This window comes from Acanthaster planci, linkage group LG06 (genome assembly GCF_054643075.1).
Source record: "Acanthaster planci isolate LZ-2023a linkage group LG06, COTS_SCS, whole genome shotgun sequence".
Classification (NCBI taxonomy): domain Eukaryota; kingdom Metazoa; phylum Echinodermata; class Asteroidea; order Valvatida; family Acanthasteridae; genus Acanthaster; species Acanthaster planci.
In genome coordinates, this window is record NC_141782.1 from 17834347 (window position 1) to 17861425 (window position 27079).

Consider the following 27079-nt stretch of genomic DNA (forward strand, 5'->3'; position numbering starts at 1 on the left):
AACAGGAAACAAAATGTATTTAGAAACAAACAAAAAAGTCCGGGAACACTCACCTTCAGAGAGTGTTAAAGCAGAGTGCCAAGTGACTATCAAACGTGTTCATAAGCATGGCCTCAAAACAAAATGTCTATTTATCGGATTATCCCCTTTAATATGATACTGGTGCATGTAGTTCTTGTAAGTTGTAACGACATACATGTATATAACTAGGGGTAAATTTCCTGGGGGCAACCGGGGATGTAAACAGTTTTTCAAGGGGACCAAAAGAAATTAAGCTACAGCTGCATTACATGGAGATTATTCACAGATTTCAAATGGGGAGGGGGAACGCGCGGGGCACAGGCATCCGCCGGGGGGGGGGGCGCACGTGCCCCCCGTCGTAATGCATTTTCTCTTTCAGTCATACCCACTCCTCTGTCGGTGCTTCGAAGTTGCCAAATCAAATGGAAAGTTGTAAGAAGATGATATTTATGAAACCATTATGTGTGAAAGGCTTCCTCAAGTTTATGATAAAAGTAGTCCTTGTTACCAGCTTTGGACACGTGTGCAGTCTAAGATCTGCTGGCAGCAAGCCCATCAACGGTCCATATTCCACACAACATGCACAGACGTGACAGGTGCCAGAATATGTATGCCTCAGACGATTGTGACAGGGAAATAAATGGGGTAGGTGTTTTTGTTCCTTCACAGTGTACTACACATACGTTTCTTCATATACAGATTTGTGCACTTTGTTCTTGTCTGAAACAGTGTCGAGAAAGTGATCTTCGATCTAGCACCTAGCCCTACGTCACGTGGTTTCATCGTCGACTCCCGGTATCCCGGCCCACGGCCCCACCAGCAACCGTGACTGTGGCGAGGCTAGGCCATCTAGGCCATTTTTATAGGCCTCCATAATAGCACTGCATCGCTACTGTGAAATATTTCATATAGAAAATAAAGTGAAAGTGAAGTGAGTGACCGGGCAGCTAGTGTCAACTGCCAAAGCGCTCGGCCCAGTAGCATAGCCACGGGGGGGCGGGGTGGGGGGGCAAAAATGTTGCAACCTGACGCCACTTTCGAAGCAGATTTTGTTTTGTTTTTTGTGCTTATCTTGTTCCTCATTTGGTCTATTTTCAGGTGGACACTGTAAGAAATATGTGAACAAAGTATTTCAGATCCATGTAGATTCGTAGGCAGAAATCTGGCCGACCTTGTGCAATTTTAGCATTTACGTGTAATTGAAGTCCATCCGCCATGATAAATAGGAGGCCCTCACCTGACGTGATCGATGAAGGTGGAAACATGGAGAGATGTGCAAAGCTGTGGTAATTAACATATTCGGACGATTTCAGGACTAGGATAGGACAGGACTAGGCCTAATTATTCCTGTGTTAGCATAAATTATGTAAAATACTTATGAATAATGATTTATTCATTGTGACCTCTTCTTGACCTCGCCTTCATTCATTGGGCGCCTTAAATATATCTACCGAACACATTTGGGCAACAAGCGCTCGTGATCGAGTGGATAAGAGCATTCATTTATTAATTGTCTGTGCTAGTTCCCTAAGCTGTCGACCCAGGTTCGAGCCTCAGCAAGGATCATCGACTACAACATGGAATTTCTGACTAGTTCATCATTGTAGCAATACGTGTACAGCCTAGATATCGGTGTGGACAGAGAGAGAGATTGGCAGGGAGAGAAGCCCCTTTTTAAAACCTGTTGGGGTTCAAAATTTGTTGTCAAAAGTGGCATCAGGATGCAACATTTTTTCTGCCGGGGAGGGGGGGGCATGCCCCCATAAAAACCCAGTGTCCCCCACAAATTCCCAGTGAACCCAGGCCCCCCCACTAAAAAAATGGACATTGAACAAGGCTATCATAAACTTGCCCTCCCCCAAACCACACCACTGAAAGCTGGTGCCCCCTATGAGATGCTGGTGCCCTCTTTGTGTCCCCACTAGTAAAATCCTAGCTACGCCACTGGCCTTGCCACGTCCCTGTAAATGCACGCCGCAGTGTCAGTGCCGGGCTCCACCTCTGGCAATTGGTTCATAACTACAAAGATGTATAAACTCTGTAACAATAATAAATCAGAGTATGTGTCATTTTTATTCAATTTACAAACAATATAAATCAAGTCAAAGGGTCCAGCTCCAGCATGCGCCCCTTTAGGGGAGGCACCTTCTGCATGCTATATGAAAAAAGTGATGGGGGGCCTACTTGTCTTAGAACATGGAAATTATATTTAGATTTAAGCATGCTGTACCTATATGGTCTTCTCATACTTGGAATCCCTTTGGTGTATGGTTCTTTCCTCGCCTTCCACCTCTGCGGTCTCAGGGTTCGATTCCCGGGTCGGTCCACATGTGGATTGGGTTTTCAATCCCTTCTTGATTCTTTGGGTTTTACCCAAAATATTCATCGGGGTTTTCCTCCCACCTCTAAAACTGTAACAGCTTCTCATTTCAATGTGCCTGAGTCTTCAAATAAGTTGGTGCATCTCTTGGAAGAAGAAGCAGAAGTGTTAGGGTTTCACCTGAAGTATTGTACATTGCCCTTTGATAAATGATGGATCTGCCACTGGAAACGAGCATCTTGTAAAGCAATACATTACTTTGCACTCCTTGAACTTACAACCTTGTCATCATTTCTTCTATCTGCTAATTGCTGTAAACAAGTTGTTCTGTGCTAATGCCAGTCGTTCACGGTGTAGGCTCGAAAGGCTTAGGCCTAGGCCCTAAGTACTTGTATTGCCTTGTGTATACTGGGTACTTGGACTTGTGTGCTGGATAACGTTACAATCTTGTATTTTACTTCAGGGTGACCAAAAGCAAGCATCTGTGCGCCAGTCCAAGCAAGAGAATATCATCAGGCAGGATGATTCGAGACAAGAGCATTTTGCTGTGTCACATCCTGCAACAGCCGGACATCTGCACGGAGCCATCGCAGTCTGAAAGATCATGAATATTTGCGTGTGTACAGCAGCTGCAGTGGTGAATGTTCTGCGTCAGGAGCGAAGGTGCAGAAGAGTGGATCAACCCAGCTGCTCCAGGCAAGAGACCCTACCGTTGTTTCATGACGACGACCTCAGATGCAGGAATGTTTGGTCTTGTACATTCGGTGATTGGCACGGCAGGGAGTGCGTGATTCACCTCAGGGCTGTGTTGTGTCACTGTATATCCTGTGAGTTGTGCACCCTTGTAGGTATGTATTGTCAGTGTGGGCATGAGTTTCTTGGGGCATGTGACTGATTGCAGTGATTGACAGGCCCAGCGCTTGCGTTGGTCACCTGGGCACTCGGCTTGTATGCGTCATGCCCTGACACGGTTATTACACGTCTGCAGTTGAGGAGGCACCGGCACTCGGTCGGGCTGCACAGATGGAAAGTTACTTTGGTGTCTGCAGGAACTGTTCTGATCAGCTCCGTGTCGGCAGGAGACCTGTTAACAACGGGTCAGCTGTGCCTGTGATGTGTTGCCCGCGTGCCCCTGTTGCATCCAGCGGTGCACTTCAACTTGCCTGACATCTGGCTGATTGGATCATTACCAGCACATATTGCATGCATCATGAGGAGGGTTCAGTGTACTTTGATAAGAGGGACCTCGTCTTTTGCCCGGGAGTGAATGTTCTGAATGTAAACAGGTGAGCATCTGATATGGAATCTGTCACCAGGAACTGTCCAGGCAATATATGCTTTATGTGGCAGTCCTTTGTGTCCCTACTTTTAGGACACCTCTGCTTGTTACTTTTGAACACTCCACGGTTTAAAACTTCCTACAACATGTGCTATCACTAATCAGTTTACAGCCTGAGAAGTCTTCAGGAACTGTTTTCTAAAATTTTGCCGAGGAAGGAGATGGGAAGTCTTACCATTTTGGACAGTTGAAAAGAGGAGAGTTCTCTCACGGTAAAATTGAAGAGGTGTCATGTATGTATTTTCTGAAATGCCAATTCATTGCTAGTTGGTCCCTTTCCCCATATACAGCATGAAGTAATTTGAATTTATCTAGTTTGCTCTTCATCAGTTTAAGTACATGTACATCTTAAGCTCTGTATGCTCATCGTGTCCTGAGAACTTGTGGGAATTTTTAAAAACTTGCACGGGAGTCAAACCCTCGACCACTGGCGTAATAATAGTGTAATACGTTTGTACCTGTACCGTATTAAACAATTCAGGAATTGTAGGCTAGCATTCCATCTACACGTAAGCATTCCATCCGGTAATAGTTAGCAGGAGGCCATGAGTTTTCTTCCTGAGCAACTTTGCAAACTTTTTCCCTCAAGCTCTTGAAAAACACACATGTACACTAGTAAAGCATCCAGGGCCCAATTATATGACGCTGCTTAGCACATGATTTCGTGCGTTCAGAGAGGCTCCGCGTATTCACGGAGACTATAAGCAGTAAGCAGTAAGGTTAGCAAATTTTTTGCTAAAGAGAGCTCGACGTTTCTGCCAACCGTTAAGCAATTCTGTGAAAATCTCCACATGACAACATTCCATCAACTGTCCGGTGATAGGGAGGTTGCGCTTCAAAATGTTTCAATCATTCCTTGAAAACTTATATGCATTCCGTGCACGCTTGCCTTACCGTAGCCTCTTTTATACTTGAAAATTAGGAGCAGGTTCTCAGAGAAAATTTCGTACTATATCTGCATTTTATCCGACCACTGCAAAGTTGATTCAGCTCTTTTGCATTGGTACATGTAGCTGTGAATTTACTCGACTGTGCTGCGATTCAAGACAGTGAGCCGATGCTGTGAAGATACATGTACATGTAGTGATTGGTTTGGAGGTTTACATTACACATGTGTTCGACTTGGATCATTCCATAAATTAGGGTCCCAATTTTTTTCGTGTCCCTGTCACATCAGACATACCTGTGTATTCACATCACTGTGTTAGTCATCCCAGTTGAAGGATATGCCATACTTAACAGACAATGAGGAATTTATTTATTGCTTCCTAGGAAACCTAATTACTACTTATGCACCCAAGTAGTGTGTTTTCAGGCTAATTACATTTACTTCTCTTGTGTTATTGTCATTGTCTCATCCTTTGGGTTGACCAAATCCATCCTAAACTTAAGAGGTTGTAAAAGTTTGATATTACCAGTTGTTCGACCTTTACATGGGCAGGATATAGGAAGAACATAAAATTATTGCTTGAACGTTGGAAATATACAGTATGTATAATAAGGTTCCTATCCACAACAAATCAACAATGTAATTCCATACAAAGAAAGGACATGACTTTTGGAAGAGTTGAAGCTATACTCCAAAACCTTTGGTCCGTGATGGCTACATGTGCCTGTATGTACATGTAACCATTTACAGAATCAGTCTCTGTCTGTTGTCCCATTTGTTATATCCGTTATCCAATGTGTCTATTTCTGCTAATAGCACTCGAGATTACTCAATTGGGCGGTACCACCCTATTGATTCATCTGCTAATTCCTGACGTGTTTTGCAGTGCCCACCTGGAAGGTTTAGTTTGAACAGAATTTGAAGGCTTGACAAGGGTATCAGAGGGAAATCTGCATGTAATGTACTTGTATGAACTTGTAAGCGAGTACTGTGCATGGACACTTTATGTGATGCCCAGACCACTTTGCTATCTAGAGTATGTGTAGTTTGTAAGTGATTGAAGGCTGATGTCGCATGAGAAGCCCATCGCTAGTCTTGCTGTTACTTGTGCAGAGCTGTAGGCTACATGTACATGTATGTAGATGGTTCGTTCACGTTGATGTTTCACCAGCTGTTAATGTCACTTTGAAGTAGCACTGTTTGAACCCAACTGATTTTTTTTCTGTAAATGTCCATTTTCCCACCAGGCAAGTATCTGAAGATCAGAAGCAGTAGGTTTGTGTGTCTCAAGTTCTGTTCCTGCGCTCCTCCTTTGATGAGCCCCTGAAAGTGTGATGGCTATCGGGTGTACAAGCTGTCTTCGCCAGGCTCTGCTAGTTCTTTGTGTCACCCTCCAAATGACCAGCTCAGCACTGCAACAAAGAAGCAAATGCCTCCAAAACATACCAGGTAAGACCTGCAGCAATGTGTATCAGTGACATTGAAAATGGATTTTCGGAAAGCTGGGGTGTTATGCCTGTGAGAGTAATGCACTTTGACTTGGGGGCACTCATCAAGTTACAGCTGCGATGCACCGGCCATCTCTGACTGTCACTGAACTTTTCCAAGGTTTAATCATGTTCAGCGTGTGAGTGGAATACCTGTCAACAATTTTGCTGTTAATTTCTAAAATGTCAGGGTTGAGTACAAGGGCAAATTAACGTGTGACTGTAGTGGATTGGAGGAGGGGGTGGAAGGGGGCTAACACGTTAAATGCCACGCATAATTTTACAGGGCGTTCCCATTTGCCAATCGTTGTACACATGCATGCATATTTAACAGGTACTTTTCTGGTGTCTAGTTGAATGTGAGCATTTTACAGATGTATGCCTTCCACACTGCCAGCAGCGTATTTGTTGTGTTCTTAGTGATGCCACTTTGCTCAATTTACAATACAATAGCCTTTCGTTTCCTATGAGTATACTCGTGGTAGAATCTGGTACACCTGTTACCATGGGTATACTCGTAGTCGGCATTTAACCCATTGATGGAGCTGATGTTTTATCTCTACTTTGGGGTTGCCTCCCTCTTTGTCAAATCTGCCTACCCCGAGAAACCAGTGCCCAATTTTTCATCGCTAGTCCTCCAGGTCTTGCAAGCATTGGCCAGTTTGTCACCATTTATACGAAGAGACACACATTGAGTTGGAAGAAAAACAGGTTCAGGTAAAACAGATTGAGATAACTGCAGGAAAAGTTGCTTCCCTTTTCAAACTGCTACTTTGCTACAAAAGGTACTACTTTGCAACAACTTTGTGCAGCAAGGAAACCTTCACAAGATTCCTTGAAAGGTCAAGTGTTATCCCAGTACATGAACCAAGAAATAAGAATGAAAACAGTGGTTAATCTGCTGTAGTGTAATTGCCAAAAAAGCGTGTCTGTTCTTGAGAACGAAAATCCACATTTTCCTACATTCTGGCCCCTCTGTTTACTTAATGTGTCTTTCCATAGGGAAGGTGACACGTTCTTATGCATGCAGCTACATGTATATGTAACAAAGATACAGGGTTTTTTGGGGGGGAGGGGGAAACGAAAATGAAAATCTGACTTGACCTACTTTTATGTTTTTCCGGCAGTACGTGTTGTTCCTGTTCAAGGGGCGGGCAAGTGTGGATAGATCTCTTAGTGAAAACGAAACATGCAGGATGAGATGTCTGTCCCCTGGCATCGTTAATGTAATTTTGACATTAATGATGTTTTGCTTATGGAAGCATGGCAACGTGGTCAAGTACGACATCTTAAACAGAATAGTGAAAACAAAATTGAAATCGAAAAAAATGATGTCTCTAACATTCCCCATCTCTTTGGGAAAAGTGTTGAAGAGTTTTGCAACCTTTCAGACACAGGGTAGATATTCAGCAGCCATTACAATTCCTATACTTCCAAACTTCCTTGTTATTTATTTTTCTGCCAGTACTTCAACACCACTTTATTTGTCTTTATGTCTAATTTTGGATTTTGTTCAGTTTGCGCGGAGTAGCACTATTTAGACATTATTGCTCAAAGCCCCCATTATGGCTGAATTACTTGACAATGTGTATTGAGTGTTGGAGCAAACTGACCTTTAACATTTTTGAGACATCGAAGAAGAGTACACAGGAATCACTTCACAAGACTAACAAATCTATTTGTTAACACATCCATTACTGATGTTCATACATGTAAGATCAAATGTAGATACATGTACATGTACATCCCATTGCAGTGTAATTCACGGGCCATTAACAAAACATGTTTCTGGTACATGTACATGAATGTCCAATTTAATACCACTAACAATGTATATTGAATACTCTGGAAGACCTGCGTTGGCACATTAGACCATCAACAGTTTTGAGTGTCACAAACACCAAAAAGTTTAGAAGAAGGCTCCTGTTAATTTTTTGGTGGTTTTAGCATGGAAAGGAGTGTCAGTTTTTTTTTGGGGGGGATAGGTATAAAAAGTAAGGTAAAGTTGTAGGTGTATTACACTTGAGCCTACAAGAAATTCCAAGTACTCTTTAGATTAGCCAACCTTTCTCAGGGGTGAAAACTTTGTGGTGTCAGTTTTGTAAGCAAATGTACCCAACTGAAGGTATGCAGTATCTGCCCTTGTAGATTTTGAGGGATCTTTGGGCTTGGATTAAGACTGTTGCTACCTTTTAATGGAGGACAAAGGATGTTTTCTGTATAAAATCAGATTTCATGATACTTTTTCGAAAATTGTCAACTGTTCAGAAACTTCGGTTATTTGGGGGGAATCAAGTATTTAGAATTCATGTAATCAACACTCTTAACTGAGGCAGGACTTTCAATGGAAAAAAATACTTGTGGATGTTGTTTGAAGATATTGCTAGGAGTTAGTTTCTCGCTTTGTGACCAGGAAGTTCGTCTGAATGTAACTTCGTTCATTCTGGACAAGTGCAAAGGCCACACCTTGGACTTCCATATCATAGTCCTGAAAGCCTGTTCTTGACAAATGGCCCACTTCCTAATTTCATTACGTGAGGGATCTGAGGGATAAGTTGGGGGGGAAGGAAAGATGATTCTCAGCTCCCCGCTGTCTTTTCATCTGTTTGGGTCAGAAGCAGGGGTGACTGCTGACATGAAAAGCATGGAACCTGTTCCTGCATCCGTGGTCAGGTTGACACTGTGATGCACAGATGTTGCGTGAATAAATGTCTCTCACCGCTGGATCAACCTGTTGCACTTGGAGCATCTGTACCCTACATCATCGCAAGATTGATCGCTGACAAGCTTAATTACATCTACATGTAGCAAAGCTCAAAAGGAGCTACTATTTTCTGACGATGTTGCCGGCATTCTTCTCTTTTTGGAAGAAGGTGTTTTCAGAGGCTGTGCATTTTTGAAACCATTTACCACAGTCGGAATAAATCAAACCACTTTAGGGTTGCCTCTTAAATTGGTAATCTGTAATAGCAAAAATCACTTTTCTTAATGTAGAAATATGAAGTGTTTGGTACATGTACAATGTACCTACCACAGGGAATTTCACTGATAATATAGAGTTTTCACCTTGGTTGTTACTTTTAAGGCTTTGCATTAAATGTAGTTTGGGATTTGGGTATCCAAAAGTCATCATGCATTAATTATGTCTTGGCAACCAGTGGAAAAGGAAGTCATTCCATGTGATGTCTAAGGATGAACTCACACTCACTGGAAGCGTCCTCCCCTTTAATGGAGGCGTACAATCCAATTCTACTTTGTTACTTATCAGCATAGAGTTTTTATTCTTAATCCCCTGAGATTGATCAAACAGTAGCCCCCCTAGAGTTACTGCAAAACAAGCATTTGTAGTTGATCTTCTCGGGTATACATGTACGTGTTTGCTTGGTACGGTGTATCTTGATACTTATAAAAAGTTTCATCTTTTTCTACTAAAAGTACTGTTTTGCAGCTCTTTGAGTTCAGTGAAAAATAAGCAGATGAAATGAAAAGGTTATGTTGGTGAAGGGAAACACCTGGTATGCAAAGAAAAGGGTACACATCCTGTACTTATTATGGATGGCACAAGTGGCTTGAGTGTATTAAGTGCTCTCCTCTCACCACTGTGGCCCAGGTTCGATTCCCAGTCTATGTATGCAAATAGAGTTTTTAATTGGTGCTCTCCTGTGCCGCAAGGAGAGCACCAACTCCAAGTCGGTCTTTCAGTTCTCTAGTTTTCCTCCCTGGGTGAGAAATCAACACTTCCGACGTCCTACTGTGCCGTGTGGTCGAATGTGGTTCAGCAAACAGCAGCTTGAGGAGCCTGTGCGTGGCTTCGATGGGCTTAACCATTTTGTAGAGCTGCATCCTTTACAGCTCAGCTTTGCAGTCGAGAGTAACGATGATTAGTCCCCAATAAGTAGAATAAAAATCCCATCAGCTGTACTTGCAAATCAGTTTAGAGAAACTTTTATCTTTTATGTGCAATGCTACAGGAGGTTAGTGCCATTTGGCCAGTCGCCAAGTCATAGTAGCCACTTAGATTTCACGGCGAAATACTTGGGAAATCCCCACGGAAGTGGGTAATTTCTGGCCTGGTTGAGTAATGAGTGAAGGCACAAACTTGGATGGGGCCTGGGCCTTTACACATGAAGAGTGCCTTTATCTCCGGTATTGAGTTATTAAAAAGACTATTGGTGGAATGGCAACTGAAGGGTGGAGAAAAATGTCATTTCCTTCAAATTTTTTTGTCTTAGGAAGAGAATGTTATTCAATGAAGGATGTGACTTTAGGCGGGTATCATTTAGCATGAAGTCCAGGTCAGGCAGCCAGTGATAGTGGGTGAGTGCTGAAAAACAGTTCCCATGCAGTCACAGACAATGCTTTGAAGAGTAACGTTGTCAGATTATAATTTCTTTAAAAGGATGTCCCGTACTAGAAACTCTGAAAATGTACTCTCCTAATTTCGTGTTGTCCACAAGTTAACACAACAAAACAGAAATGATTGAAATCACTGCGGAATCGAGGCCTTTATATTCAATTTGGTTTGAAACAAACCAGTGGCTCATGGGATCTGTACTCTTCCTCAGAGACTGACACTAAGCATTCACTTCTAACCAATTAGGGACATGTGAATACCTGTGGAGTACACGATTGAAGCAGTGTCAAGTTTGTATAACACACCATAGTCGAAAATAATTAAAGGCGATCTTTGCATTATTACCAGTCAGTTAACCTTACCTTCATCCTTTCAATACATATGTACATGTACACATAGATTGAGGGATGGAGGATGCGTGAGCAGATAGTGGAGTAAGGTCATACCCATCCCAGTGGATCCTTTTGCAAGCAGCATTCCAAAGATTGCAATGCTTTAAAACATTCCAACAAGAACACTACTCACACATATTCCGATCTAGCGATCACCCACTCTTCCCACTGGGAAGACTAATGTTTCTGAATGGGGACAGTAGTCAATACCTTGACACACTTCACTCAGAAATAATAAGTAACATGACAATTAAATTCCCAGTGGGACTCACAAATTTCCAAAAGAAGCACTGAAGGAACAGAACTTTCCAACCTTTGAGATGTTTCATTATCAAAGTGTGCTCTAGTCATAAGTCACCCCCCCCTTGTGCACCTGTTCACCTTTCTTCCAGTTGCTTATAATTATTGACTGTTTCGAGTGGTGTTGTAAAACTAACCTTTGAGAAGATCCATGGAGCATTCTGTTTTCTGGAGTCAAACCGGAAAAAAAAAACAAAAAACGGGAAACTAAAATTCTCCATGGGTCACTGAGATAAAGCAGTCAATATTTGTTTTATAGCAACTCTCCCCAAGTGACGGATGATTATTTTGATCTATATTAAAGGCACGTCAATTTTTGAATAAGAAATTAGCTGAAAATGTAGCAGCACTTTTCCAATCTACATGTACCGCTTCAGGAAATGCTTGAACCCACCAGTAGCTCTGTAGTGCTGGCACTTTGGAATGCGTTTAACGAACTCAACAGCACATCACATCAGTATGCATTTGCACACAATGCCGATGATCATGCATATACATGTACATTTAGTTCTTTAGTTGCTATTCGTATAGAACTTTGGTTGCTATAGGTATAGATCTTTGGTTGCTACAGGTGTACAGTAATTCCTTATCTGTGAAAAGCAAGATAGCAAAAAAGAGACCATTTACTTGCTCTCGGCCAATCAGTGTACAGAACCTGTGGGTAAGGTGTAAAAGAGATTGTCTTGTGTGGCAAACAGTGTGCACTGCCATATGTGTGGTATCTTGCCACCTAAAAGGGATGTCATTGCTAGCAAGAAAGAGGCTTTTCCGTGGTTGTAGTCCATGGGAAGTGGTCAAATTTTGCAGAAAAGAAGCCTTTCGGAAAACACCGTTTTATGGCTCCTTTGGGGGGTGGATTAATTTTTGATGTGTTCTAGTAGCTTCGAATGAAAAAAAAGTAGACAGAAACTGAGTAATGCCTCATGGGTTATCAGGTGTCTTACCAAACAGATCAGCTTGCAGTTTTTCCTCTAAAAACGGCATACGAGTATCCTTCCGTTGCAAAGGTTCCATCACCAGGTCGGGCCGTGGGTTGGTGTGAGGATCCTCCGTAGGCCTTCCCGCGAGCCAAACGCCTTCACGCTTGGAAACAAATCCGAGTGCAAACTAATTTGGGCGCAGGGAGCCAGCAACAAGATGATTACAAAGTCCTGGGGCATGTAGGGTAACAGTGAAGAAACTGCAAAGGATGACAAATAGGTGAGTAATTGTAGGATCTGTGGGTCATTAGCAAGTGTGTGGTTCTGATGACAAGTTTAAACTTTGGGGAACGTGAAATTCAGATGCCGGCGCGTGAGCGTGGTTAAGCCCCGCATCCTTTTGAAAACACATTCTTGGCAGGTCAACATGTTATAATCTGCCAAGTGAGAACCTCCCCGTTGCAGAAATTTCTCTTCTGAATGAAAAGAGCTGCGATCAGCTTGTAGTATCCGATGATCTGTTGCATTGCCGATAACCTTGTAGGCTTGTTGGTAAAGCTTACACTTAAAAGTGTGGCATTGAGTTCACGATGAATCTTGTTTCGTGACAACACATGCCATTAATGTTTGGTCAGTCTTCAATCTCATCATTCGGCGCCACCATCACAGGTGGATTTTCCTTTGTCCTTGCAAATTTCTTTTGTGGGTTTGTGGTTCCAGTTCATTCCTTGTTATTTTGCGTAGCTCACAAGAAACCACTTGTACCTGCAGGTGCGTGCGCGTCCAGGGCAGAAGGTACATGTACGCACAAGTACTTTTTATCCGAATAGGTGCAAACCAATTGTGTGGTATGTGTGTGCACCCACACCAAGTCATTCAAGTGTTGGCTATAGCATCTCTGTCAGCACTTAAATATACATGTTCATGGAGGGCGCACTATCCCATAGAATCTATAGCAGATACAAATTTGTATTGCACATGCTAGATATGCTTGCATTTGAGCGTGGTTTACTGATACATGCTCACAGTCACAATGTCCATGTAATGCAATATATCAAAAAGACTGTTCTCTGGCTGGAAATCATTTAACGGAGAGACTAGTGGAAGCAATCACTTGTATTTTAATACCATACTTTAGGACTCTTCATAGAGCACAGTATATCAAAATAAGAAGGAATTTTTATATATCATTATGATGCATGTATTCAGTGGTCTTCAAGTTGTACACTTTTTCTGTCCCCGATTGTTCGGCCCATAAAAATTCTGAAAACCATCAGGTACATATGGCACGTATCAAACCAGGGGTGGATCCAGGTTTTTTTCTGTGGGAGGGGGTTGTCAGGGCGGCAGATGTTTTTTTAATGTCTCATTTTTGCAGACAAGCGGAAACGATGATGAAACACTACATGATGTGCATGTACATTACTTACAATGGTATTGGTCCACTTACCTTCCCCATTTTTATGTTCTCCATTTGTCTCAGAGCAAGGGGGGGTGACCCCACATCTGTGCCTGCAAACGCGACCCTGAAATGTATCCCTTTGTACTAGGAGTACAAAGGGAGAGGTCTAGGCAAGTTGGGGAGAAAGTGACTTGCCCATGGTCACAATATACATGTACCTTATACACTCTCGTTGGATTCAAACCACTGACCTGTTGATGCGGTGCTATAGACCCTAATCACAAGGCTACACTATCCACATGAGCAAGTTGTGTTCACTTGTCTTGAGAGAATTCATGAGCTTTGTACTTAGTGTTAGATTCTCTGCCGAAGCTGTAATCCCTGCCCCCTCCCCAATATGTGCTTGCCTCTGAGTCACAGTATTCAGTGCATGAACAGTCAGCATGTGTATTGTTAACATACACACGTACCAGTACGTGCTCATCAACATCCGTGCACCTCCAGCCGCAATCAGGCTGCTCCTACCAGCTGCCCGTGCCCCCCTCTCTGCCCGTGATCGAATTTTTCGTCAAAGAGATTAACTCGTTTCTCGTCGCCGGCCTCGCTTAAATGATAGCCAATTTCCAATTGGCTGTCTAGGTCTAATTTGGACTGCTGCTCGGTGGGGAGGGGAGGGGAGGGAGGGGGGTGGCAGAAGCAGGGTAATTGGCCCTGAAGGGAAACTGGTGGGATTGGAAGATCAAGGATGTGCCCTGGAGGCATACATTCATCACGTGTTACAAAAACAGAGCAGGGAAGTTTTTTGGCATTGTCCATGTAACTGTAGCCAAGAACTGACATGTTATTATTAAACAGCAGGTTGGGCTTGACATTTGCTGTACAGTTTAGCTCGCCAAGTTCAACTGCATTTCAGATTAAGGATTTTAATGAAATTAAACTTACCAATGCATTGGTATTAAGGTGCCAATTTCCCCTCTGTCAGTGATCTACGTGTAGCTGTTTTTAGAGGTTTGGACTTTTCACGAACTGAAGGCACGTGTACATAAACAGCAGGTATTTTGATTTATTTCTGTTTCCACATTCATTTGTGCCCTTTCCTGGCTCTTCTCCTCCCATTATGCTTCTTCATTGAATTTGCACACTTAGGAAATGTTGTTAGTTAGGTTGTTAGGAACTTGTTGCCACCTGTGACCAGGTGTCACTCTCAGCAATGTCATTTACCGCACAGAAATACATGTGATGCACAATGCCTGACCGCTGTGTCTTGATGGCAAATTGTTTTAGATTTCTAGGTTAATCGCTCTTAATTGGCAGTTCCTATTATAAATACAAAAGCGCCGAGCCACAATTAAACTTGGCCTCCCCAAGCGCAGCAAAGGGGGAAACCTGCATAAAAGAAATTTGACCTCTCCGAGCAGTGTGATCTCACTGAGTATTGTCAGGGGGCTTCGAACCCGAGTCCCAGTGAGGGCAGCGAGGATTAACTTATTTCTCGTCACCATTACGCTTCATTTGGTTTGAGGAGTTTAGGGGGTGAGGCGGTGCGACCCTCTGTTATCCCCCTGAAATCGAGCTGTGGATGCAGGCTCTTGCACCCATGCCATAATTGGACAGGGAATATTTACATAGTGACTAGCAATTTAGCAACTCGTACCACAGATTTTATTGTCCCGATAATCTTTCCCCAAAGAATTGAAAATAATTATGGGTTCCTACTGAGGAGCCTTTTGTACACATTTGAAGAAAGGTGTGCAAGGGAAAAAAAAGGTAGATAATCAAGAAGTGTTTCTGAATACTCAGGTAGAGTACCTTAAAAGGGGAATGCGAGTTGCTTTCAATAAGGCAAGGTACGCATGCTGGGCAGCATATACATGTATGGTTGTGGTCATTGGGCAGACCTCGTATGGCCATATCGTTGGTTTCTGAATGACCTTGAATGCACCTTATTTTGGGCATACGCGCGTCGCGCATTGTTTCTACAAAAATGATTACATCAGAAGCCTTTTCAATCACATTTCTGGTAATGCCATTGCTTTTTTGAGTAGGTCCATGTACATTGGTTTGTGTTTGGTTATTTCCCAAGATGGCTTAACCAAACTAACTCACCAAAAATCGCAAACGCGAAACACAAAACAACCGAACCCGACTGATTAAATGGCAGAAAAATTGGCCCAAATTCAAATCAGTTGGGTATAATAAGTTTGTGCAACATTATTTAATACCCCCATTCAATACATACATGTACATGTTATCTGCTGCTTCTTGTTGGTCCTGACAGACCTTATGCATGTGGCGTCACGTTAGAGGGTATTTCTTCTTCCTCTGGGATACGCTTGAGTAAACTTTTTGTGCATTCAATGTAACAATATTAAATTAATAAAGAACAGCCTCTGAGACACCAACAACACATTACCTCCGATGGTTGGACCCCTTTGAGGGATGGATTGCGCCTGTACTTTTTTGTTGAAACAGGTCTTCTAGTCTAAAATTGTCTCTGGTTTGGTTTAGATCCTGTCTGCCTTAAATTTCTACAATCCATTCCTTTGGGTAGATTGCACCATGTGGTCAGCTGTGATAGAAAGAATGAAGTAGGTCATTTGATACCTGCAGTTTTGGCTTATCATGATATCGTTATGACAACCATCTCTTTCTAATCAAACTCTCCCCGGATTGTATTTCAAGAAGCCTTTTTGGTTGGAGAAAAGGAAATTACCAATGGATGTGCATTTTTTCAGCGCAAGTTACTGGTACATGTACAGTTGAACCTCGTTAATAAGAGCACTGTTAATACACAGAGCTAGGAACACAAGATTCTCCTTGTAACAAGGAAAATTTTTAGGTCCCAATCTTTTATTTTTCTTTGTATTAATTCCTGATAATTCAAAGTTCCTGCTATAACAAGGTAATATGCCAAGTCCGAAGGACCTCTTATTGAAAAGGTTTGACTGTGTAGCATCCATTGCCTGTGTGTTCACACAGTGTTTGCAGCCATAGTGCAAGTTTCAACAAACTGTGGCCAGGTTGTGTATGTTCGGTGATATCTGTGGGTGACTGAACTGAACTGTGGATTTTGACTTGGCCAACGCAGCTTCAAGGGGAGGGGCACAAGCAGATCAATACAGTCAAGCCTGACATTCTGCCGAAAGCCTGATACATGGAGCTCATGATGCACTGCACATGATGCACGTTTGTACAGTCCTCAGCATAATTCAAAAATGGCCGGTCCACGCCTCCCAAGCAAACTCTGGATCTACCCTTCACCATCCTTTCAGTTAAGAAACCTTTTTTTTAACGGTACACAGCTTCTGAGAGATAACAATTGCCTTCTTTGCACCCATGCACTCTTCTCTCATTGCTTTACTTAATCCACTCCCAATTTTCTTAATAACTCTCATCACCAACCTTACCTTAACCTTCCATCATCTCTGCTCCACCTCTCTCCTGAAGAAAAAAAATTGTATTAAATTCCACCAGGTAGTAATCAAGACCAGGCCCAGTGGGGTTGGAGTATTACTATCCAGGACCCAAGCTCGTGAGTCAGTGATTGTAATGGGCAGCACATGTTTGGTGACACCCTGCGTGGGACCAAGGCACTTGTCACTGGTTAGTGGCTGTTTCCGGTTTGCATTGGGATATTTTGATCTCGGGAGATCTCAGGTTGGTGATCTTACCGGTTGTCATATCCATCTTATCCATCTTGTACGTCTTCTGCATGTGCCTGTTTATTCTGGAGATCATGTTTCATTTTTTTTTCTGGTGATGGTTGTAACACTGCATCACATATGGCACTGTGCACGTATGTACAGTGCAGTGCAGTGAATTTAAGGGCAGCTTTTTACCAAAGTGTTTCGTATTACCTCAGTGCCAAGAAGACTGCTTTGCAGGTTCAAAATGCATTTTGGCAGGTGTTAACTTGGGGCACAGTAGAGCCTCTTGATACCTTACAGACAGCCATACTCAGACATGGATGGGTGGCACTACACTGTTGCATAGCTGATTAAACAGGAACACCTTCATGACGGTCAATAGCAAACAGTTATACGGTCAATAGCAAACAGTTATCAAAAAACAGTACCATAGCTCCTCTCATCTTAATGTGTTGGCTTTTTGAGTGCAACATTGATGTTTTTGATGTAGACAAATTTTGTTAAGTACCCTTACATCTTATGAATTTATTCACTGTCTGTCTGCCAAAGAAATTTAGGAACTGTCATTGGGGCTGTGTATCAGCAAAATTCAGTCTGGAAAGTGATTTGAGTTCTGAGCCATTGAAAAATTGAATATTACAGTGCCACACAGCGAGTTCTTAGGTTTTTTGTCTCGGGCCCAGCTTGTGTATTTGATGTCAAATCTTTGCTATCATTCTAAGTCTCACCAAGAGTACATGCGTCTTTGCCCACAGACCTGGGTGGCATCCAGAAGTGTACAGGCTATGGCTAGGAAACACATATTCCAATGGAAATCAGTGCTTAGCGGCCTCAGCCCTGGCCCATAGACACGTGTGTTAGTGCCAGCCACAGCCAAAACAAAGTCACCGAGTACAGAGAGGCGCTGCCTGGGAAATCAGGCCACCAATCCACCTGCCGTGTTTTATGCGCGGGCTTGATTTGAGTGAGCAGGTGCACCTGCATGATGAGCAACATTTGCTTCCATCTCCCTGGTGTGCCACTCCTTGAAAGTGAATTCTTGTCTAATGTTACAGTTGTTGTGAAAAACGCATCACCTCTTCTCATCAGCGGTTTTCAAGGCCTGACGCTCCAGTCCCGGCCTGAGTCATCAGAATCTTACGACTGTTTGCAATTTCATTCTCCAGCTCAACGCAGTGTGACCTTGCACGCACATGCCGTACCACATCGTGGCTCACCTTGGCCCAACCCAGTAGCACACATTCTCTGTCAGGTGTAGGTATTTTGTTGTTAACATGTGGCAACAGTCATACATTAAAAGTGCATACATGTACACGCACTCACACTGTCGGGACTACGCTGGCATTATGTGCTGGTGATTATGCACTTTTTCCCCTTCCTCCCTTGATAGTCATCATTTGGTCCGCTGTAATGTAGACATCCACAGCTAGTTTATAGTTGGGGGGTATATAAACTCTTGCCTGGGAAAACTGGCATATTTGAAATTTGGTTTAGAAAGTTTTTTTCTGTACTCCCAAAGGACCAGAGCAGGGAGCTGTGCTATGCCACCTCAATTCCACCCTCCCCTCCAGCTCGGAGTCATGCTAAGCAGAAAAGTGTCTTGTCACAGTCAACCCATAATGCCCTTGGACCAAATACCAAAACGGTTTCATTTACCTGTCCCCAGATAGCGTCACCTGCTGATAGCTGCAGGCATATTCAACATGAGATTGCAATTGATATCATATGGAAAAGCAGTTACCAACCAGGTTCAGTTTCATGCTGATGGTATGGGCACACTTTTAGTTACTCAGATTTTTTTGCCATATGTAGAAGGCCAGTTTTAGTTGTGGAGCTTTAATTGAGTTGAATATTTGCCCATCCAAACAAACACGGAGAGTCCACCTGACAGTCTCTATCTAAGATTTAAAAGTTGTCGCAGACTGTCTAATTTTGTTCCCCCATGAACATTTGAGTCTAGATAATCAAGTTTGCGAGTCACGTTCCATTATTGACTCCACATGTTGGAAATGCACATGCAGTCCACTGAAGTTACATGTGGTATCTCCGTACAAGTGCAAGCATACAGTCTCAAACACAATGAGCGTGTCAGTTGGTCCCAAGTCGAGGACTTGTCATGTTTACTCATCCTGCCGGAGAGTCAGATAATGTGCTTGGATAATCTCTCGCGAGGATTCCATCATCCCCCCAAGACAGAGTTCAGTTTCGAAAGGCCTCTCTTCCAGACGCACTTTGGGGAAAAATGTTTGATTTGTCACCAAAATTCATGTACCCTTTGGAATGCAAACACTAGACATGGAGTGAAGAGGGCATATCTTGGTCGTGCACGTACATGAAGCTGCCAGATATCCTGGTTTGGATGGCACCATGTGTTGGCTTTGAGACCAGCTTTGTGTCCTTTTACTCCTCTGAGAAGTTCCAAAATCTTGGAAATGTCCAAGGGTTCAGAAAATGTCTGCATGTCAAAGAAAGTGCAGCACATGTGCAGACAGATTTCCTCTTCTCATTTGAGCATTTCGGGGAAAGTCTGATGCAAATTGTGCAAGTTGAAAGATTTCAGCAATTCCTGAAGGCATAGGCTGATTTTCTTTTTGAAGTTACGTGTAAAACATAACTTCATCATTGATTTTCTTCATTTACGCTCTCAAATTCAGTTTTTGACATGCTTTGAATTGGTTCTTGATGCACTTTTAAATGAAATCAGGAAATTGTATCCACTCAAATTTATTTCATACCTTGCCAACTGTTCACCGAATTCAAAATGAATGATTGAGGATATTGGGGAATTCACCAGAATTTTGTTTTCTTATTAGTTTGAGCTTAAATTACTATACCAACAAAAATCTGATTAAAAATAATAACAACGTACCTCAGATGATGAGTAACTCAAGCTGCTTTCAATAACACAATCACCCTTGATTTATGTATACGTTGTACAATGTACCTCTTCCATTGTCATCTAAAAAAAAATTGCCCGAACATGTGTTTGGTCACGCTTTCTTTACAATTGTTTCACCACCGTCGGGCGCCCCAGGACCACGGCACCTCCTTCCTCTATAAATCAGCCGGTATTCCCAGGGAGAGGATTAACATGTCACCAGTCCGTCACAGTGGGGTAAAGGGGAGGGGGGTGGACGAGAAGTGTCTGAGCGGACTCTTGGCCAGTTTTTGATTTAGATCATTGACGGATTAGACCTCAGTGATTGATGGAATGATCAACGATCAAGAGAGGAGTCATCAGCACCACCCTGCAGAAGCAGGGACGGAGACCCGTGATTGGTTGATTGAGAAGTACTACATTCCGAATTGTACGGGTGATGTGCTGTAACCTTTGGTCGTTTCCAACGGGGATAGTCCTGGCATTGAAACAGTGGGTCTTGACAACCAGCGTGAACTTGGGGAAGTGTTGGGTTCAAACCATTGACCTCTTTTGGGGGCAAAATGCTTCTGCCTGGTTATAGATCTGTGTTTAAAGTATTCCTCCCAGCTTCAAGGCATTCTTCCTTTATTTTTCCGTTAGGGTCATGTCCTTTGGATGGGACTTAACACTGGCGCATGTGAGTGCACTGGATCGACCCAGGCAATACACCATAAGGGTGTGCCTTAGTATTTTGCATGACATGCAGAAAGGTTTCATCTGCTTGTCAAGCGGACATGCAGAAAGGTTTCATCTGCTTGTCAAGCGTTGAAGCCTACTTAAGGCCTTTCAGGTGAAATTAGGTTAGCATTTTAAAATGTTTTGCAAAAGATTCCCCTCTTCCCACCCTTCTACAGTTGATGCCTATGTAGATACACAGACTACAAATGTAAGTGTAGTCTTAGAGGAAGGACACAGGAGTTGCAACTCTGGCACTTCAAAGTGCTCTGTGATCATCGCCACCGGGTCAGATGAATAATGGAAAACGTTCCCTAAATGCCTGATTGCTGCCTGCAGCTGACCTGAACAAGCGGGGCCAGTAACATCCTAGCAATACTTGCAGTGTTTTGCTTGCAGTTAAATACAAATTATTGCTGTGACCGGGAAATAGAGAGAGAAAAATCCCTGATGTTAGACCTACTTTGGCCATCTTGAATAAACTTTTTTATTTTGATTCATTGTCCCATTATCCATCCAAAGTTTGGAATTTTATTCTTCTTTCTCCAATACATCAGTTTTCAAAGACTTGGCACTAATTTAGCTAAAACCAGCCAACAAAATGTGGACTACAACTGGAAAGCTAAGTTCATGAGGATCAAAACACACTATTTCATCACAAGGAGTGATCGTGATATCTCTCGTAAATCACACTTTTGTACAAATTTCATAATAAAAACGATTCAAACAAAACCTTAAATCTTGTAAACAACATGGCTATTTATCCCCCAAATAACTCCAGATTCAAGTGTTCATTAAGGGCAATAACTGCATATATATGTACTTATGGGGCACATGGCGTAACACAAGCAACTGCGCAAGCATTAAATTTGATGTTGAATTTTGAGATCTTACCAAGCACTAACAAATGTATGAATATTCAATCTCCTACTCTTCAGTACACAAAGTTTTAAGGATGCAGATTGCAGCAACAAATTGCAGTGGTGATCATAGGGTACAAAGGGGTTCCGTGATTGTGAAACAGATGGTGCGCAGCAAGCACTCACTGTGCTCTAGCTATGGACGTACCAGGCATGCCAGAAAGGGCCAGATGTTTTAGCCTGGGCTGCTCAAACTCCTGTGTCCTTGCTCTATGGTATGATGTACTGTACACAGGGAAAAAGGCACTCTGTGAATGACTCATTGTTCCCTGCTATTTTCAATGGAATGTGCACAGTCTTGGACATGCAGCCTCTTTTCATGAAAGAAATGCTTGAGATAAATAGTACCACTCAGTGCTCATGTCTTTCAAAGGATTTTTAAAAGCTGTACCAGTGATGGTGCAGATATGCTTGTAGTTCAAAGAAAAAGCCTCCGTTGTGAGGTGAGTCAGTGCACTCGTCTATGCCTCTTGCCTCCAGAATAGAGATTCGCCTCGAAGGTGTACTTCTCAAAAGCAAACAAGGTGCCCCACCCCTCCATCCCCTGTCTGCCGCATTCAATTTCCCGTTGCCATCTCAGACAAAGTCCAGGTCCCTCTAAATCATTGTATTGTGAACGGGTTCTCATCTTTACTTGTTCGGTGTGTACATTTCTGCAATATCATGCTCTTATATTTCACCATTAAGCCGATGTTTAAATCCTCTCTTGTACCTAAGTGTTTGTTTCTTTATCTTACTCGTGTACGTACATGTATTCAAACATAACTTTGCCCAATGATTTTGACTCATCTCTGTTGTAATGCCTTCTTTTTGTTACGGCATTAACTGACGCAAGCTGTGCTTTTTAGGTTTGGCTACCTCTGCTCTCCATAATAAGATTCCAATTCAGTTATGCTTTTATCAAAATGTGCACTACTCACAGTCATTGAGAATTTCAGTACCAAAATATTCACCACTCATATACATGTACGTCACTGTATACTTTCACTTGTGTAGAAGTGCAATGGTGCAAGGTGCATACATCCAATGCCTTTCCGGATCTTTTTCTCAGTTGCTTCACTGGTTTCAAATTCTGTTCTAGAGAGATCCAAAGGTTTGTGATGGAAATAAGCTTTCTTACTGTCTTCTTTCCTTCTCTGATTTCCTGAAGAAGTTTTCCCAAAGCAGCAGCTTTTTATTGAGAATGAGGCCCGACCCCTTCTTCTTGACAGCCGGCCTGGTGTCAACCCCTCGGTGGATTTCACCAATCATGTCATAAAGACTCTGGCGATGGAGGTTTTAGGCTACCAGGATGTACGGATCTTGAATGCAGAGGTTGACTTCCACAACTCCACAGTGGCTCTGCAGAGAATATCTGGATGTTACGATTATAGGTTGGTACATTTTTTTTTTCAGGATGGGGAAAGGTTTGGCTTGGTTTGTCTCGGCTTGTCGTGGCTTGGTTTGGGTTGCATTTGCTTGTCTTGTCTTGGTTTTGCATAGCTTAGCTCGGTTAGACCAGTCTTCATTTAGCTTAGCTTGCAGTGGCTTGTCTTGACTTGGCTCTGCCTTGACTTGGCTTAGCTTGGTTGGGCTCAGCTGAGGTTGGTTTGATTTGGTCTGGCATAGCATCATTGTCAAGGTTTTGCATCCAGAAAATTACAAATTTCACAAGACGACAAGCATAAATGAAGTTATGCAGAAAGCACCACTCAGACACCAGGTTTTATTGGTCGAACCTGAACTACTGTGTCAGATTGGTGATGAGAAAATTAGTAGAAGCATGGAAACCTGATGACTTGTCAACCGTAATATATACACTAAGCTGGGATGAGTTTTTTGGCTAGACAAATTTAATCAATGCCAGCTTGTTGGGGGGGGGTGTGAATTGGCTTGTCAGCTGCAACTTCTGGGCCATTCAACAACAGGATTCTGCCGATGTCTAGGCAGCCAATTATGGCCTGTCGCTGTGGGTAACAGAGCCACTCCTCTTGAGATGTGAATGCACACGTGTGGCATATGGAACCATTCGCAGGCGTTTTGTGCCGTGTCACTGATAAGCATAGACATGTGAGAAACCGATAGGAGGCCAATTCCATTTTCTTAGCTGTGAAGGCACATCACAGGTTTGCCCTTGTGAAGTTACTTCACAGGGACGGTACTACGTGATGTGACTTACTTTCTTAGCCGTGTCACCCAAAAGAGCTCAAAGAAGAGAGACAAGGGGTACTCTGCGGGGACCAGGGTGCCAGGAGTGCTACAGCACTTCAAACGTTTTGGACGAGGTTGCTGGCTACACTCAATTGAGCACTCCCTGTTTTAAGTAGACACGAAAGGGTGTCCTGTGATCTTGCAGTGCCCTCAGGCAAAACGGTTTTCCAGCAGGAGTAGGTATCATTCATACCTTACTTCAAAGGCGATTTTTATTGTGTGTGGAGGGGCCTAACTGGATCCCTTTCTATCTGACCGATGCTGTTTACTTATTAAGTGTTGTTGGAGTGAGAATCCCCTGCCGGTATTTCCTTCCCAAAATCATCCTAACAAAGAAATCATTGCTTTAATCCCTTTTGTTTTTGTGTGTATTAGCAAACCTCCACCAGCAAAACCCAAATTTTTATAGCTTGGCCAATCCCGTCGCACAATCTTGGATTCCGTCCTGTTGTGTTGCTTCATTACAGCAATATAAATTTTAAACTCATGGTTCTATTCAGTTTCTTGTTCTTGTACTTGGAATTAATTCTTGAAAGGGAAGATCATGGTAGAGCAAAGTGAAATGATACTGACGTCTCTTTCATCTCAAGTTGCAAAAAAGTCATTGGTTGCACTACAATGTTACTGATAGGACAGATTTGACATGGCAAATATTAAGTAAAAGACCTTTGTGCTTACTTCAATTGTATGTTGTATGAACGGCCAGCGTTGCTTTTGATCATGTAATCGGCAAATGTACCATAAACAGCTATTAGCATAACAATGTATCTCCCTTTCTGCCCTGGCCCAGTTGTCGTGCCATCTGGATTCCCAACGATGCAAGCAATGCCACCATCAACATGGAGGTGTGGCAGGACAACCTGCTGGAGATGGCCCTGTGGTCAGAGACGGGAACCATCAAAGTCAACGGTTTTCTGGGCTACACAGCGAGGTTTGTTGCAATGGCAATACCGTTTGTTAATAAACTTGTCTTTGAAAACTGACACTTCTGGACCGCTGCTCCATTAGACTGGTTTCTCTGCCTTTCAAAACAGTAATGTCTGTAAGTTCACGGCAGATAACTGCTAGAAATAGTGTGGATGCGGGAGTCACTCTGCGGCTCAGAAAAAAAATGGGTGGTTGCTTTTTTATTTAATTATTTCAAAAGCCTACATGTGTAGACATAAGCACATTGATGATTTTGAAATACTAATTACTTACAGCATGTGGGATAAAATAACCCAGCAAAGTCATGATTTAACCACCAAGTTTTTCTGAGCTGTATAAGTATTCATATGCAAATATAATTTCTTATGGTCCCTATACTAGTTGTTTACTGTGTTGTGCCAAAGTTTCAATCGTTGTGCAAAGACAAACAACTTGAGGAAAGTTGCCATCAGAATTTTGATTCATGTGAGGAAATCAGAAAAAAAGGTAGATATATCAGGTATTAAAATTTACTGAAAACAGGCTCAAAAACTTCCTGATTTGGATTTTAGTGAAAATTCCCACTTTGGTAGCTTGATATTAGCAGGTGTTAGAGGAAAAGATTCTACTAAATGAAAAACAAAGGCAGAATCTTTGGGTTTGGAAGTCAGACTACTGCTCCAGTTGTGTGCCTCTCATGCTAACAGCCAAACTGAGGCTTGACACGATGGGCAGATGCCCCTGATAGTCTGCATGAATCCCTAATTGAGTATAGTTATTCAGAGACACATGGCCAGTTGTGGGCGAGTAAGAGGCCCAGACTCGGCCTCTGCAAGATATTCCCCGGGAGTTGTGGAGTTGAAGGTGATCTTGTGAGGCAGCGTCAGGAAATAAGTCACTGAAAAAATCTTCACAGCAACATAATACGCAGGTGTTTGGAAAAAAAATAATAACTTTGGAAAAGGTTACAGCTGGTTTTATGCCTGAAGGAAGTATGTCATCAATCTAAGATGAATAGTGGAAAAACTGGCATGTCAGAATTGTGAATTGCTTCGGATTCTAATTGTCCCGTCATTCACAGTTTGGCCAGTCATGAAAGACTTCCAAAATGATTTTTGCTTGTTTAAAATACTAGATAGGAACACTGCCAACTGGTTTGTACTAAAACAAGAAACCCGACCAAAATGATGCCTATCCGCAAAGGTTTATAGCAGTATTGAATAAAGACTTACATGTACTGGTAAGATATTGACAAAAGACTTTAAAAAATTCACGTACGTGCAATGAAGGACTTCTCCAGTCAGCAGGTGCTACTTGGATCTCGTTAACACGAAATTTTGCTGTTCCTTGGTGGAACATCCTGTGCATGTACGTATTAAAACAGCTTTTGTTGTTGGAGGTTGACTTAGATGTGTGAGGGGTTGGGAAATGGAGGAAATGTGTATTATGCCTCTGTGGTTAATTCAGGGAAACATCAGCTCCATACCTCGTTACCTAATTTCCATGTCCTGCCATCTCTTAAAATGCCTTCCATCACTTTGGTCCCCTTGGTCTGAGTCTGAGCCCATTGGCAGGTGACTTGTATCTCCGTTCCTGTGTTGGTCCCCCTTGTCAATTCACGTCACCCTGGACTGAGTCCCCCATCAGCTTTGGACCCCTCCTTGCCTTGCCCGTAAAGTTTATCGTAATGCCCAATTTGCTCTTGGAAGAGTGGAATCAAACTATGCCCTTGTTTCTGCCCATTGTGAAAAGTCATTCCTCGTGTGTGTGTCAGGTGTGGGGGAGGGGGGCTTCTGTGGTCATAAAAAGGGGCAGAAAATTTAGAGGAGGTTCTGTGGCTTCCAGGCAGTTAACGTTTTCCCACCTTGAGGTCCGTTGTGCAGTGTCAAGAAGACTTCTGATGATGAAAAGTAAACTGATCAGAGCCTGTGATGCCTGCTGATACAACTTTTCCAGAATTTTGCATGTGTGGGAACTTGCAGTGCAGACAGTTGAAAAAGAAAGAGAAACAGTAGTACTTTTTGGAGCCTGAATAAAGTCCAGCAACAAATCTTTGACAGTATTTAATGCCACAATGAATGTATACTTATGACGCTGTTTCACTCAACTCAAATCAGCTCTAACTGAAGCATGCTAACCTACTGAGCATCGTTCCTAGATCTTCAGCGTTACAGTTTGATGTCATTCAGTTCTTGTACTGCCCTTTTCTCCAGTTATGATGCCCCGAATAAACTGCTTGTCATTTTTGCTGTAATAATCTGTGACTCACATCAAGCAGTGCACTTGGCCAAACTTGTTATTTTTGGAGGAGCTGACATGGCCAGTTGTCCCCACAGCTTGTGCATCAGACAGCCACACATAGTTAGTAATAAAGAGTCATTTCCACCCAGTAATGTA

General features: G+C 42.7%; 1 protein-coding gene across 8 annotated transcripts in view; it reads left to right on the forward strand.

Moving 5' to 3' along the window:
* Positions 1 to 572: 572 nt before the first annotated feature.
* Positions 573 to 27079, forward strand: part of LOC110982174 (uncharacterized) — a 54155-nt gene continuing 27648 nt past the window's right edge. Inside the window, exons 1-5 of one of the 8 annotated variants that reach the window (XM_087138076.1) lie at positions 573 to 666; positions 2805 to 3627; positions 5817 to 6018; positions 22737 to 22959; positions 24567 to 24707. In XM_087138076.1, coding sequence (XP_086994202.1) covers positions 5904 to 6018; positions 22737 to 22959; positions 24567 to 24707 — 479 coding nt within the window. In that variant the 5' untranslated portion in view covers positions 573 to 666; positions 2805 to 3627; positions 5817 to 5903. Of the gene's footprint in view, positions 667 to 1042; positions 2081 to 2163; positions 3628 to 5816; positions 6019 to 16441; positions 16696 to 18042; positions 18326 to 22736; positions 22960 to 24566; positions 24708 to 27079 lie in introns of those variants that run through there. The other 7 variants (XM_087138075.1, XM_087138077.1, XM_087138079.1 and 4 more) reach the window with 7 other exon arrangements.